Source organism: Mustela lutreola, chromosome 2 (assembly GCF_030435805.1).
Source record: "Mustela lutreola isolate mMusLut2 chromosome 2, mMusLut2.pri, whole genome shotgun sequence".
Taxonomy (NCBI): domain Eukaryota; kingdom Metazoa; phylum Chordata; class Mammalia; order Carnivora; family Mustelidae; genus Mustela; species Mustela lutreola.
The window spans coordinates 217214944-217231215 of NC_081291.1; the positions used below are offsets into that span (position 1 = coordinate 217214944).

At 45.3% G+C, this 16272-nt stretch overlaps 1 protein-coding gene and 1 long non-coding RNA gene across 3 annotated transcripts; both read right to left on the bottom strand.

Annotated features, from left to right (window-relative positions):
- Window positions 1-6242: 6242 nt before the first annotated feature.
- On the bottom strand, window positions 6243-8889 carry LOC131825365 (uncharacterized). Its single transcript, XR_009351235.1, has 2 exons — window positions 7424-8889; window positions 6243-7370 (listed from the first exon to the last, which is right to left on the bottom strand). It is a non-coding gene; the product is annotated as an uncharacterized LOC131825365 (long non-coding RNA).
- Window positions 8890-10168: 1279 nt separating this feature from the next.
- On the bottom strand, window positions 10169-16244 carry PIGP (phosphatidylinositol glycan anchor biosynthesis class P). Of its 2 annotated transcripts, none has more exons than XM_059164714.1 (5): window positions 15869-16244; window positions 15620-15723; window positions 12523-12595; window positions 11595-11713; window positions 10169-10505 (listed from the first exon to the last, which is right to left on the bottom strand). In XM_059164714.1, the coding sequence occupies exons 2-5, from the start codon at window positions 15699-15701 to the stop codon at window positions 10375-10377; spliced, it is 405 nt and encodes a 134-aa protein (XP_059020697.1). In that variant the 5' UTR covers window positions 15702-15723; window positions 15869-16244; the 3' UTR covers window positions 10169-10374. The 2 variants fall into 2 exon arrangements, with proteins under 2 accessions (XP_059020697.1, XP_059020698.1); XM_059164715.1 differs by having other exon boundaries at window positions 15911-15933.
- Window positions 16245-16272: the final 28 nt, after the last annotated feature.

The window sequence follows — 16272 nt, forward strand, 5'->3', positions numbered from 1 at the left end:
GGTACAGTATTACCAGCCCGGACACAGTGTCTTCTTCTTTGTGCTATGCCATCCGTAGCACTTTTCATCTTCAGACTTGAAGGGACACTTTTTCTTCTGTTTCTTGTTATGGATTTCAAGCCACACATGATATTGGAGTAGCCTGAGTAATGGGCCCCAAAGACATCGTCGGGTCCCAGGCCCTTGACTCTGCACATGCCATCCCGTAAGGAAGGGACTTTGAAGATGTGGCAAAGTTAAGGATTGTTTTGTTTTGCTCTATAAGCACTTTATCAAGAGCAGCAGACCAGCTCCGTGGGCCAGTGCTCAGTGCAGACACCCAGGACCCAGCAGCAAGCTCAGCGCAGCCTCCAAGCCTCTCGCTGTGACTCCGATGGGCTGAGCAGGTCACCCTCACGCACTGGGCCTTCTTGTTGCACGTGATGGAGCAGCTTGTGTCCTTTATGGATTCCATGGGGACCTGTGGGCACTGTCCCTGAGAACCCGACCTGCCCAGAGCCCTGCTGACCCTGCACAAGGCTTATATTCAGGACAGTGGCACTGGGGGTAGTTAGGAGGAGATGAGCCAAGGGTCCAGATATGGGGAGATGATCCTTGATTACCTAGGTGCGCCCTTAAGCCAATCACAAGTGTCCTTACAAGAAAGGCCAAGGGAGATTTGATGGGCACAGAAGAGAGGGCCGCCTGTCTTTGTCTCTCCAGGCCGTTATACCAGAAAACCCCAGGCTGGGTCTGGTCCTGGTTCATAAATGATCTCACTGAGTCCACATGTGGCAGAAGGAGGGAAGGAGCTCCCTAGGGTCTGTTTTGTAGGGGCACTGATCCCAATCATGAAGACCCCGCCCTCACGACCTAAGTATAATTTCCCGAAGGCCCCACCTCCATATTGGTGGTCAGGGCTAGGATTGCAACAGAGGAATTTAGGCGGACATAAACATCCAGTCCACAGCACCATCTGACCACCGAGGCAGAGACCGGAATAACATGGTTGCAAACCAAGAAATACCAGTCGCCACCAGCATCCGGATGAGGCGAGGGATGGATTCTCTAACAGAGCCTCAGGAGGGAGCACAGCCCCGCGGACCCCTTGATTTGGGCCCAGGAAGGCCTGCAGAACAGCGAGAGGATACATTTCTGTTGGTTTATGCCGCTATGTTTGAGGCGGTCTGTTATGGCGGCCCCAGGAATCGAACACAGTGTTAACAGGACTTGGTGGAAAAGCAGCACGTGTTCGAGGCAGCTGTCCCCATGAGGAAAATTGTGGGATATACTGATGATGACCATAACCTAATGGCCTACTGGGCCAAACCTGTTTCTCTGTATCTTATAAACTGAGTGTTGTTTGACGGATGAAGAAACTGAAGGTCAGAGTGGTCAAGTAAACTGCCCAAGGTCACGCTGGCAGAAAGGGGTAGAGCTGGGATTCGGACTCAGGACTCATTGATGCCAAAGCCCTCATCTTTTTGCTGTGCTTCTTGGAAGTAGGGCATTTTAATGTTTATTCAGTTTGCATAAAATATTGCACCTTATTGATATTCAAATGTGTAGCTTGAAACTGCCTACCGTTCCTTTACTTACTATATTAGCAAAAGTGGGACAAGGGGGGTTAGGGAATATATCGTGGCAGCTTGCTTATTTTTCGCTGCCATAGAAAAAGAACAAAAACATACAGTGTCTTCCCTTCCCACATGAGCCAGGACAGACCAGCAGAGGGTCCAGGTTTCTTTCAAGATGTGACGTGCCTGTGTGTCTGGAGGAAGAACAGTGAGAGGAACTTTCTATGCAGATGGAAGAGACTGCCTGGGCTTGTGGTTTCCAAGGCCTGATGTCAACATGTGGTCCGTGGCCTATTCCCGGCAGACTCTTCAAGGAGGTCTGTTAAAAGCAGATTCCAGGGCCTTCCAGATTTACTCGATCTGGGAACCTGTATTTTAACAGCTTCCCAGGTAGTTCTTGGCCACTTCAATGTTGAAAATAGACACCCAAGGCCATTCTGGCAATCAGCAGGGCAAAGACGATGGCTTTGTGCCTGAACCCTGAAGGGAACCACAATGTTTATTTTAGGTTTGGCTGTGACTGGACAAGCCCAAACTTACAGTGACAAGACAGAACGACGGTTTTCCGTCCAAGTCTGGAGGTAAGCCATCCAGGGCTGGTACAATGCCAGGATCTGGGCTTTTTTTCCCCCTTTTCTTCTCCTTTCCTTTCCTTCCCTTCTTTCTTCCTTCCTTCCTTCCTCTTTCTTTCTTTCTTTCAATAGAGAAGAGAGCATAGAGGGAGAGTGAAAGGGAGAAGCAGGCTCCCCACCAAGCAGAGAGCTGGAATGGGGCTCAATCCCAGGACCACGAGCCCATGACCCGAGCTGAAGGCAGACACTTAACCAATTGAGCCACCAAGGAGCCCCATCTTTTAATCCTTTTGCTCTGCTGCTATGTGACTTCTATTCCCTAGGTCACTGCATGGTCAAAGGGACACCTGGACTTCTGGTCATTAAACCCACACCCCAGGCAGCAGAAATAAGGAGGGCTGAAGCAGGGCATGATCCTTCCTTGAAAGACACTTTACAGAAGTGTCCCTCCTCTCCCTTCTGACCAATGTACTGCCCGGAAGAAACTGAGGTCGCATTGTCTTGCTGCGAGGGAGTGAGAGCTTTATTCCAGGTCAGCGCATACCTCACTGAAAGTGGGGAACCACTTCAGAGGAGGCTGAGAGACGGATCACTAGAGAAGCCAGAAGCCCCTGCCTCAGGGTCGGTGCCCACCCCAGCACTGATGTCTGGGTGTCCCGAGACAGCAACAGAGGGACAGAGGGCAGAGGTCTGGGAGTTCATGTGCAGCACCCAGAGAGGGGGTTCTTGAATGGGGCTGGTCGGCAGGTGGTCTGTGGACAGTGAGCTTAAGCCCACGAGCTCGAGGGAGTCTCTGAGCAGAGCAAGGGAGGAGGTGGGGCAACGGGTCTGGAAAAAGCACAACGGCAGAGACAACAGACATGATGGATTAAACGCCAGCGCTGCCTCTCCTGTTCTTGGCTAGCGGAAGCATACACGGATCCTGAAATCCCTGTCAACAGGAAATCACAACATGTTTGTAAGATCTGGGAAGTGGAACATGGTGACATTTCATACACTCCAGAAGTGAGGACCACTTCATTCCCAGCTCTGTTAGTCACAGCTCTCCAGAGAAACAGAACACACATACGGAAGAGGAGATTTATCATGGGAGTTGGCTTTTCTGAATAGGGGGCCTGGGAAATGCGACCATCTGCCATCCGTTGTAAGCTGGAGAACCAGGAAAGCCGGTTGTGTAATTGAGTCCAAATCTGAAGGCCTGAGAACCAGGATGATGATGTCCAAGGACAGAAGACGATGCCCTCTCAGAGCAAGAGGGCATTCACCTTTCCTCCACTTTTTCGTTCTATTCCAGGCTGTCAAAGGATTGGATGCCCACCCACACTGGAGAGGGCAGATCTTCTCTACCTAGTCGGATTCAAATGCCAATCTCTTCTGGAAACACCCTCAGAGACACATTCAGAAATAATGTTTTACCAGTTGTCCGGGCATCCCTTAGCCCGGTCAAGCTGACACACAAAATTAACCATCACACCAGTACAATGTTAGGGAACTGTAGGGAGTGTGTTAATAGATACGACCTCTTTGAAGATCAGTCTGACATTATATATTAAGGGTCTTAGCAATGTTCAAGCCCTTGACCCTGTACAATCCCAGTGTCAGGAACCTAGCCCAAGGACCCAACCTCACAATCTTATCCACAAAGATTTCTGTTGTTTATTTATAACAGGAAAAACAGGAGAAGACCTAAGAGGCCAGTGTAGGGAAACCATGGTTTTTCTCCTCGTATTTCGGCCTCAGTGACTAGAACAGTTCTGCCTTCTCAGGGAAGGACTAGGAACTACACTTCTGCACTCTACCCCACACTCCTTAACATCCACAGGTAGGGTGTGACTTATCCGGTGGGTGAGAAATGGTAACCCCAGGTCATTTGCTATCTGCCAGGACTGCCCAGGTAGGTGGCAGCCCACCACGCTCTCTAGTGCGTGCTGATGGCCACGCCAAGTCTCCATATGCAGGCCCAGCCCTCTGCATTATCAGATATAAGGAAGAAAGCGTGGTTTCAGCTTCATTTTTATGCAGCACAAACATGTGGCCCTACCAGTAATAAAGTGGACACTGTATTTTAATTCCTGTCTGGTGCTTGTCCTTCACAGAATAGCGAGGAGTGGCTGTGCTCACCCCAGAGCATGCCCACCCATGGTTCGCTGAGAACAGTCCAAAGAGGGGGTCCTGGAAACCAGTGTCGAAGGGCAGGAGGCAGCCTCTGGAAGTAGCTGCAGCAGCTGGGGCAGGCTGACTCACAGTGGCTTCTAATACGCCGGAGCCATGTAAATATTGGGCTGGCCTGGCCAACTGTGGCACGACTGGAGTGTGACATTTGAGTCACTGGGAGGCTCTGGCTGGCATTGTATAGCCCTGGTCATAGGGCCCTCTGTGACTGTGACCTACCCAAGCAGAGCTAGAACACTGGATTTGCAGAAATAGCCTGAGACAGGTATTGAATTATTGGAGAGAGTTTTTCTCCCAGACAGTGTGAAATACATAATTCTGGTCCAAAAATGCATCTGTTCAAGAATGACTTATTTTCTAGAACACCATCATTTCGAACTCTGTGGCTCCTTGGGTTCGTGAGATTTCCATTGCTTTTCTGGCACGTTGGGTGTTACATGGTGCTGAGGGATGGAGGGGGAGACAACATTTGGTCCTTGGTCCTAAGTCCGCAGGTGACCACTGAGACATCTGCTGCCTGAGTGTGGCCCTGTTTTGATTTAGCAGCTATCTCAAAGTGCTGTTTTTTGAAGAATGAACTTTGGTTGTGTCTAGACCAATTTGAAAAGGTGGGAGAAGTAAATTTCTCTTGAGAGAGAGAGAGTGAGCGAGCACCCAGTGGAGTCCATTGCAGGACTCTATCTCGTGACCCATGAGACCATGACCTGAACCGAAATTGAATCGGACACTTAACCGACTGAGCCACCCAGGCGCTCCTCAGGATAAGTCCATTTCTGCCCATTCCGAAGTAGTATATAGTACCACAGTTAACCCAACTGAGTTTTATACCGAGTGAGGAGAACTTGACAACAACCACAGCCTTGGGAAGACAAATCAAGAACCCTTCTGTCCTGTCTCCCCTTCCCCATATTCTATTCAGTCTCTACCACAGTGCCAGGCTAGATGGGGGGAATCTGTATTGTCCAGTGCACCGGGTCTGGGACAACTGAGGTGGCACTGATTTGGGTTTTCTAAGTTCTGTGGCCCTGGGGCTGGTCATACATTGGTTGCACCACTGACTCCTTGAGAAAGTGGGACACAGAAGAAACTTGGGGTTGGATCGGTTTGCCTAAGCAGTATACCTCTTCTCACAAGACCCTAGACATCAGGTTCTGGAGAGAACCCAGGCTCCTGATTGAGATCCTGCTCAAACAGTGAAGGTAAGAAATTAGGGAGGGTGGGGCACCTGGGTGGCTCAGATGGTTAACTCTCTGTCTTGGGCTCAGGTCATGATCCCAGGGTCCCCGGGATGGAGCTCCATATCAGGCTCCTTGGTCAGCAGGGAGCCGGCTTCTCCCTCTGCCGGCTGCTCCCCCTGCTTGTGCTCTTTCACTCTCTCTCTCTCAAATAAATAAATACAATTTATAATTTTTTTAAAAGATTTTATTTGACAGACAGAAATCACAAGTAGGCAGAGAAACAGGCAGAGAGAAAGAGGGGGAAACAGGCTTCCCGCTGAGAAGAGAGCCGGATGTGGGGCTCTATCCCAAGACCCTGGGATCATGACCTGAGCTGAAGGCAGAGCCTTAACCCGCTGAGTCACCCAGGTGCCCCCAAATTTATAAATGTTTATTAAAAATAAAAAAAAAATTAGGGAGGGAAGAATTTGGGATTTGATTTAGGTGATTTCATATTTGGACTTTCGCTATGAAATTCTTGTTGAGAATCTAATTACTGGAGGGGGTTTTGTGAAAATGGTTATACTACTGACATTTTGGGGGTATTTTATGCTATTATTTGGGCTTACTTTTGTAAAACGCAGTGTCTTTCAAACATTTCTCTTGAATTGGAACACGCAGCAGGGAAATGCATTACGGATTCTGGCCCTTTAACTGAAGCAGTTTTTACAAAATAAAAACCTCTCAGCTGGGGTTCCCATGAAAGCAGAGCCTGCGACAAAGGCTTGTGTGTAGGCAGTTTATTTGGAAAGTGACATTAGGAAGGCGTGGGCAGCAAGGGAGCAAAACTGAGAAGAGCCAACGGAGGCTTGCGTTACCGAGGGCACCGTTGCCATGGCGACTGCAGCTCAGTCTCCCGAGACCTCCTGGGAAGCTGAATGAATTCAGCTCACAACCGCTCTGTTGGGGGATGGATGCCTGCCCCACAGGGAGCTCCATGGTGCCCTTTGGGTGTTGATGTCCTCTCTCTCCAGGGTGCACTGCTGAGTGGCACCTGTGTGGACCTGCTCACAGGGCATCAGTGGCTGGAGTCAGGGGTGGAACGGGAAGGATCTGCCATGGCCACAAGAGGTGTTCAATCATGGTTTATCCTTATCAAGTGCAGTGCTGTATCCTATGCTAGTTCCCTCTCACCAGCACGCCCACAGACACACACACACACACACACACTCTCTCTCTCTCTCTCTCTCTCTCTAGCTGAGGCCCACTAAGCAGTGGTTCTCAAAGTGTGGCCTGGAGACCCTGTTTCAGGGGGTCTGTGAGGTCAAAACCAATTTTACAAAACCACTAAGATGCTATTTCTCTCTTCTGCTCTCATTCTCACAAGTGTGCAGTGGTTTTCCAGAGGCTTTGTGACGTGTGGTATTGGCATGGGTTGAACACAGAAGCAGACAGGAGAACCCAGCTGTCTTCCGGTAACCTAGACTTCTGAAGAGTTTTGCAAAAACGTAAAACAATTCTACGGGTCTTGCTAAATTTGTTTTAGAAAATACAGTTATTTGTCATAAAATGCTATTTAAATATATCAAAATGTAATGAGTTTAGTATTTATAAATAAATATTTTTAAAATTCCTCTTTTAATTTCTAAATATAATCCACATATATGAATGCTCTTTGGGAACACTATGAGTGTTAAGAGGGTCCTGAGAATTTAAAAAAAAATGGTGAGAATCGCTCCACTAAACTGACCAGGACCCTGGAAACAACTGCAGCCCAAGATCTGAGAAACACAATCTCTAACGAGCTATAAGAACAATGTGCTTGGGGAAACAGAATGAGAAATTACTAGGAGGCCGGAGGTGAGGTGGGGTTCTGGAGTTAATTAAGGGCCTTTTCTGACCCATTTCAAAACCTTTCTAGGCCTGCGTTGGTGGTATAGTGGTGAGCATAGCTGCCTTCCAAAACCTTTCTAGGCCTATCACTGGCCAGAAGGAAATAAGAAGGGATGATGCTGATCTGGGAAGGAGTGCCACAGAGATGAAAGGGCTGCTCTGGTAACTACCCATTCTTCCAGAGAAACAGCCAATCTCTCGGCTGACCACAGGTTGTTAAATCCAATGGATTAAGGCAGGCAGTTCTCAAACCTGGCTGCGTGTTAAGTGTCCGGGAGTCAGTAAAAGCTATGCCTCCTTGGGCCCCACTCCAGACCAATGAATTAAATTTTCTGGGGATGGTGGGACACCTGGGTGGCTCAGTTGATTAAGTGGCTCAGGTCATGATCCCAGGGTCCTGGAATCGAGTCCCGCATCAGGCTCCCTGCTCAGTGGGGAGTTTCTTTCTCCCTCTCCCTGCTGCTCCCCACGCTTGTGCTTGCCCACTCAACTCTCTGACAAATAAATAAATAAAGTATTAAGAGAAAATTTCTGGGGATGGGGCATAGGCACTGTTCTTTACCTTTTTATTGATGTGTAAGTTACATCGAGGGCACAGATCTTGGGTGGGGGGATGGGTGGAACAGCGAACCGGGATTAAAAGGCACAAACTTCTTATAAAATAAGCCACGGGGATGTAATGTACAGCATTGGGGATACAGTCAATGACACTGTAGTGAATGTATATGGTGAGAGACGGTAACTAACCCTATTGGGGTGAGCATTTTGTAATGTATTAAAGTAACAAACTGCTCCCTTGTACACCTGAAATCCATATAATACGGTATGTCAGCTATGATTCACTTTTAAGAAGCACAAGTTAAATGCTATTAATGCTATGCTTCTGTTACAGCCAAGTAACTGCAACCCAGACCTTTAAGCTCCCACTGGGTTCCATCATGCCTCTCCTGGTTAATATTGCTATTGTATATTTATCACCAAAGGTTTGTTTTTCCTGATTTTGAGTTTCATATAAATGGAATAATACACTATGTATTCTTTTATGTCTGTCTTTTCCCCCAACATGTGTGTGTGATATTCATTCATGTTGTTAGGTAGAGCAGTAATTAGTTCTTGTTGCATGGCTGTGGGGTTTTCTACTGTAAAAACAGATATTTTATTGTTTATTTACCCTTCTCCTGGATGGAGCCAACTGGTCCTCTCAAACCGCTCTGAAGTGTGGGGACATGCTCCTACCACAGAAATACAGGAGCTAGGACAAATGACAGACTAGAAATAGACTCGCATCACTTGTCTTATGCCTACAAGGCAGGGATATGGTTATTGAAATGGAAGTCCTAGTTTTCTCAACTACTTAAAATTAATAGTTTTTTTTTCTCTTTACAGGAGGTATAGTCAAATCTGCACGAAAATGTGTGGCTCCAGTCCTGTGCAGAGATTTAGGGTGTCAAAAGTTAGAAGGCCTCAGATGCTCGAGGAGCTGAGATTTGGGCCCACTAGCCAACTGTGAGTACACTCCTGCTAAGTTACATTTGGTTTATTTTTTTTTTTTTTTTTTTTTTTTTTTTTTTTTTATTTTTTTTATTTTTTTTTTTTAATTTTTTATTTTTTATAAACATATATTTTTTATATACATATATTTTTGGTTTATTTTTAAAACTAAATTCTATCTCAGCTTCTCAATATCACACGGACACAACCACGTATTAACACGGAGTCCCTCAAACTAATTCATATACTGTATCCTCCAACCCCTTCAACTACACTTTCCCCAAATACTGTCTGATTCATTAAAAGGCATAACCATCTATCTACTCAGCTCACTGAGCCAGAGACCCCAGGAAGACCCTCGATCACCACTTCTCCCAGCGGCTACCCACTCCACACAATCAGACCCACACACCCTGTCCGTCACCTGTGTTTCCGACAAAGGCTGCCGAGTGACCCGCTTGTCCCCAGCCCCACTGCTGCCACTGTGCTGGAGCGGGCCCCTTACTTCCAAACTCCGGCCCCACCCCAACTCTCCCTCCTGAATCTATCCTCTGTCCACCAGCCTGAGCAACTTTCTCAAGACATCCATGGGGCCAGGTCATGCCTTTCCCTAAAGCCTCCCTATAGCTCAGAAGCGAAAGGGCCTCCAACTCACCTCACTGACACTTGAGTCTAGACTTCCTGTGTTTGCCTACAAAGCCCTCTGTGGTAGTGCGGTGGGGCTGGGCCTCTCCACATTCCCTTGGGCAGTGTGCCCGAGGCCCCTGCTGGCCTTCCGTCCTCAGGACACACTGAGCTCCTTCCCACCGAAAGGCCTCTGCCCCCTGCTGCTTCAGACCTGCAATCTCTCCCATCTCCAATCCTTCTCACAGGCTCTTGCTTTTGCTAATTAAATTTCAACCTCAACTGCCTCTCTCTCAACAGCCTTCCCTGACCACCCAAGCTAAAGCAGTCATCCCTTTACTATCTAGAACATTACACTATCTTGATTCTCTGCATAGCACTCATTAAATAATATTGGTTTATTTGCTTAGTCTGTCTCAATCTACCCCTGAAATGCAAGCTATTTCAGAAAGAATCTTATCCTTGCTACATCCAGAAAAATACCTCGGAAGTAAGTACTCAACAAATGTTTCTGTCTTAGACACAAATATGATGCAAGAACACACAAACTAAATGTACCCCTCTCCCAAATCTAAGAGTTTGAATTCTGGGTCTCGAAGAAAAAACAACGGGAAGGACATAATTGCCATTTAAAAATCACAACATGAATGCTTCTCTGGAGGTACTTCTTGCTTTTACTAATACTTATTTAAGAAGTCTGCTATATAGCAATGCAGTATTTTATTTATTCTGTTCATTCATAACTAATACTCAAGAACATTTATAATATTAATAGAACTTAATCTAAGAAACAACACATTTTTTTTTAACACTTCGATATTGGGTATGAGAAAAAGTCAAAATAATTATGGTCAAAATTATTACATCAAAAACTTAAGAGTAAATGCTTGGTGTTAGTCTACATGCAATTTACTTTTTGGCATACGGTTCTTTGGTTGCAAGGAAGAACATCTGGTTTACTTCACTAATAGGAATATCTCTCAATGCTGGGATGGCCTCTTCTCGGTATTTCTTCTGCCGCTGATTTTTAGCATAGTCATCTGCAGAAGAGGACAAAAGCTCTGCTTACCCAAGCAGTTTCTTCTACCATTTTTGTAGTTTACAGAAATGCACTGAATACTCTGCTAGGCTAATATCTGCATAATGACAAATACCATGTTTAACATAATTAAAAGATTACTTAAATTCTCTCTTTAGAAGAAATGTCCCAAATAGAATAAAAATCAGGAAAGTACTTTCTGCATCTTTAACTAGGATAAGAAATTAACATTTCATTCAATTGTACGCTAAGGATTAAAGTTCCACCTGCACATTTCTCATAGGTACAGAATTATACCCAGGCTTAGAAAATATATTTAACCCAACACCGCCAAACGGTTAAGTCATTTGGTACAATCATCCACGCAAACTTAACAAGGTCCCCTCTTTGCACAAATTGTCTATTTGCTGGAATTTTAGGCAAGAAGACAGGGGATACAGTGCTTTATCGGAAAGCAATATAAAAATACTAGAACTGGTTTTCAAAGTACCTTGTATAGGCTCATAAAAAAAGGCTTTGAAAATTAAAAAAAAAAAAAAAAAAATCAGACCAAGCAACTTAAAAAACACTTCATTTTCTCCCAAAACCCCTTCACTTCCTAGAATCTAAGCATGGTCAGGAATTTAATTTACTTTATTCTTTAGACTTAGGGGAATTAAAAAAACAACCACAAAGACATGCTGTGGCTCTTCCATCTACATAACTGGGGTCAGGTCTGTACAAGGATGCTGAGGAGCATGCGTATTCTCAAATCCCTCTATCAGACAAGGTCTGCATGGACCTACTTGCCATTCTTTGATCAACACTGCCTGTTTAGGATAAAATATGTTTTTCTTGGGCACAGTTGCTAAGGAACATTTTATATACTTGTGGTCTTTATGGGAAAATACACCTGCTGACTGGTGCTGTAAGTAGCATATTCATCAGAATTGGTTTCTGCCACATAAACATTTCCTCTGGTGTAACTTTGTATGTATTTCTCCTATATTCTTTCTCTTGTGCTGACACGTGTCACCTACTACAGCCTATTCTTGGTTGCTTCTCCCTCTCCCCCCCGCACTGCCAGCACTTTCCTTTGATAATCATTTACCTGTGATTGTATGAATGGAGTTGAGTGGAGAGGTACTCATCATGTTTATTCCAAATAAGAGTACGTAACCAATTACTATAGTAATGAGGAGGTAGACAGGCAATGCAACTGCCCAGTATCTGTAGAAGAAAATATTAAAGAAAATAATAAACTGCCTGAAAAGTCATCATTCTCAAGAGACCATCACCGAGTTAACAAGCTTTTTAAATCCGATTTTTTTAATTAAAATAATACATATATCTACAAAACCGTGAAATCATTCTAATAGGCGTGTAATGAAAAGCTGCAGTCCTGGCCGTGATCGTATAGTGGTTAGTACTCTGCGTTGTAAAAAGCTGCAATCCTGCATCATTCCCTACCATAGCACCACAGAAAAAGTGAAAACTAAGTTACCTCTCCCCTGTCTGCAATCATTTCCTTGAACACTTTTTAAAAAAAAAGATTTTATTTATTTATTTGGCAGAAAAAGAAATCACAAGTAGACAGAGAGGCAGGCGGCGGGGGTGGGAGGAGCAGGCTCTCCGCTGAGCAGAGAGCCCAATGCGGGGCTCGATCCCAGGACCCTGAGATCATGACCTGAACTGAAGGCAGCCGCTCAACTGACTGAGCCACCCAGGTGCTCCACCTTGAGTTCTTTTGATAATTATCTGCTCTCCCATTATTTGTTCCTGTGGGTTTATACCTTAAACATTTTTCTTGAATAGTGTTACCTTAGCAAGATGTTGGGAAGAAATGGAATGTATGTTCACCCTGCCATCCTGAATTAGAAATGTAGGAGTAATGACCTCTGAAAAGCTTTAAATTTCTGTATGGCTATTTATGGATCTTAAAAAGATAAATATTTACAATTTGGGCAGTCTTAAGGAAAAACTGTGATCCTTCAAAATAGTATTCCCACATTTTTATTTAAGAAAAACATTAAACTTACTTTTGAGGCCAGTAGGTTAATCCTAAGGAATGGAGCCAAGATTCAGGAATAAATGCCCACACAAGATACAGTACTGCAGAGAGGAACAGAAATAAGAGAAAAAGCAAAGTCAATAAGGCATGCATCTAATTTAACAAGGTTCAGATAAAACAATAAGCTCGTGGGGCACCTGTTGCCTCAGTTAAGGGCCCAATTCTTGATGGAGGCTCAGGTCATGATCTCAGGGTTGTGGGATGGAGCCCCCATCAGGTTCTGTGCTCACCACCAGAGTCTACTTAAGATGCTCTCTCTCCCTCTGACCCTCCTCCTGTGTACATTCTTGCTCCCTCTCTAAAATAAATAAATCTTAAAATAACAACAACACAAAAACCAAAAAGCTCTTTTGAGATTACATGATTACGTCAGAAATGAGTTTTCTTTTCTTTCAGTTTCCTAGCTCCTTATTTCTGTCATTCTTATAGTATTTATGACACTTAACTTAGAGTAGTGTATTTGAGGGTGCCTGGGTGGCTCAGTCGTTAAGCATCTGCGTTAAGCACCTGCCTTCGGCTCAGGTCATGATCCCAGAGTCCTGGGATCAAGCCCCATATCGGGCTCCCTGCTCGGCGGGGAGTCTGCTTCTCCCCCTCCCACTCCCCCAGCTGTGTTCCTTCTCTCGCTCTCTGTCAAATAAATAAATAAAATCTTTAAAAAAGTAGTATATTTGCATTGCTATGCAACAGATCTCTAGAACTTTAGCATCCTGCAAATCTAAAACTCTATGCCCATTAAACAACTTCACTTTCCCATTTCTCCCTTTTTTTAAAACATGTCTTAACTCTCACACTGTATCTGAAGCCATTTAAGGGCAGAAATCACGTCTTAGCTATTGTTGTGATCCTTACAGCACCTAGCAATTTGCCCCTGTATAATGGCTGTTCAATACTCCATTACCACAGGGCTGAAAAGACTATAAACACCGGTTGCTTAAAGGTGACTTTATCTACCCTTGTTCTGTTCTATCTCATGATGGGCTTCTGCCTCATCTCCCAGAATACAATCTTATTTTCCTCAAGCTCAGTCTTTGTGGAATGCTTTATTGTTAATTTGTAAAAATAACAGCTAACATCCAAGCACTCACTGTGGGCTCCCAACACTTCAAAGCATTTCACATGCATTATTTAATTTAACCCTTAAAACAATCCTATGATATGTATGCTATTTTTATAGAGGAGTAAATGAAATGAAATAAAGTCTTAGAAATGTTACATTCTCTGCCCGAGGTAAAGGGCAGAGACAAATTTCAAACGATCTCTGTTGATGATGTTGTAGGATTCATATTCTACATCAGAAGCATAAGAAACAGCAGTGAACCCAAAAGGCATGGTCTCTGGCCTTCCCAAGCTTAAAATCTAGGGGAGGGGAATAGAGATGAGTAAATGGACATTTTCATTACACTGTGATAAGCATGAATGTGTAATAAAAGGGGATACAGGAGCACGTAAGAAGGCTCTTAGCCCACACTGACGCTGATGGAGGTGATGTTAATGGTCAGGAAAGATCTCCTGGAGGAAGTGACTAAACTGCACCCTAAATAATCAGTAGGGGATTAGCCAGATCAAAAATATGTATGTCTGGGGGCTGCAGATGAGGAAGGAAGGAAATACGAGAAAATGGTGTTTGCTGCCATGATCCAAAGGGAGAGTGTGAGGGATCTGGTGAGGGATTTGGTGTGACTGGATGGTAGAGAGAAAAGAAGGCATGGGACAGGCTTGTAACTTGTAGATAGCTTTTAAGGTGGATGAAATACAAAGAGCAGAGAAACACCATATAAATTCATAAACGGAAGTGACTGATGTTAATTAAATCAATGAATGAGACTTTATTGAACATCTACTTTATGCCAGGCACTATGTAAAAGTCAAGACTATACAGAAATACTTATCAATCTTCTGTATTGTTTTAAGTGCTTTACATTAATTAATTAATCAATTAATTAATCCTCACAACTGCCCTAAAAGGCAGCACAGTGAAGTCGACCCAGGGTCTGGGTTCAAATTCCAGCTCTATCAATTACTGGCTGTATGACTTTTGGCACATTCCTAAAACCTCATGCCTCAGGATCATCATCAATAAAATAAAGGACAGAAATAACAATACCTACCTCACAGGGCTGTCTTGCACATCATAAACATTCAATAAACACTGTCACCACCCTTTTACAGATGAAGAGTCTGAAGGTTCAAGAGCTTGGGCAAATGATGCCAGGTGACACAGCTAGTTCCTGGAGGAGTCAGGATTTGAACTCAAGTCACAACTTCTTTACTCCCTACACTACCCTTGCCCACAGCATGGTTGGCTGTACCAATACAGTCAGGGTTCAGAAACACTACCACTCCCTCACCTCCCTGGTTTCCACAAAATTCCAAAAAGTTGGATGCGGGTACCCAATTTTTTCCCTTTTGTTTTCCTTTATAATTCCCGTATCCTTTAGAGGAGAGATGTAGGGCCTCCCGTGTGACCCTGGGCACATCAGCGTCTCAGCGAGCATCAGTTTCCTCATCTGGAAAACAGGATCTTCTGGGAACGAAGCCAGATCTAGGGTTCTAAAGTGCACATGGCTTCTCTAGCCTAATTCTCTTGGCTTCCTGCCTCCAACAGGCTGCACCTGCACCAACTTACTCACTCTAAACCCTTCATTCAAAACCTTCCCACATCTTCCTTCTCGCTGCCCAGGAGAAAGCTAAACCCTGTTTCCTAGTCTGATTTCATGTTGCTCTACTGGGTTCCCATGGCTCTTTTCACACTGTTAATTGTAGATTCCAGTGTCTGTCTTGTCCAGAAGACTATGACCACAGAGATGTTGAACCACAGGGACCAGGTTTCATTCACTTTGCAATCCTGTCTGGTGCTGTATAAATAATTTCTTAAGATTACTTACACTGGTGTCGGGCATCTAAAATACCAAACACGAGTTCCATTTAGGTTTTCTTAGAAAAAGGCTTAAGTAGAAAGAATCACAGTTCATTATGTGCACATTCTAAGAACAAATGCCGTAATTTCCTTGTCCTTGAACACCAGAAAAGAGGACCTGGCCATCCATCAGGAAAGTACTTACAGAAGCCAAATTGGGAGCTTAAGAAAAGAACAAAGCCATAAATCGCTCTTTCTGGCAATGGCGACGGTGAATTTTCCACCATTTTCCCTGTGGCTTTAGATAATCTGCGGGAAAGAAACACAATCATCGTCAGTGACTCACTCCCCTTCATCACTGGTCTGCTGTAGCCTCATCGCTTTGCTACGGGGACAGCCTCTGCAGTTTCTCTCCATGCCTAAGCCACTGCACACCGCCTCCCTGCGCACACACCTCCAACACACACCGCTAGCACGCGTGCACGAGCCCCCAGACCTCGCGTGCGCGCGCACCCTGCAGGGGAGGGGCGGGGTGGGTAGAGAAAGGACGAACGCGTTCCTAGCCTGCAGGCTTCGCGGGCCTGCGAAAAGGGCTTGGCAAGGCCGGGCTCGGAGCACGCGCGCCTCCTCCCCAGGTCCGGGCCACCGAGCCCGGGACCAGGCCCTGTCCTCTCGGGGGAGTTTCAGTTTCTAATTCAAGGGTTGTGGGGTGGGGGAGGCCGTCGCTTCTCAGGCCCCTCCCGACAGCAGGGCCACTTCAGCGCCGAGTCCCTCGCGCAGGCGCCTTCTGGAAAACCTTCGCGGGGGCCAGAGAGGTGAAAGCTAAAGGAAAGGCCGGGTCTTTCCGGCGCCCCCTCC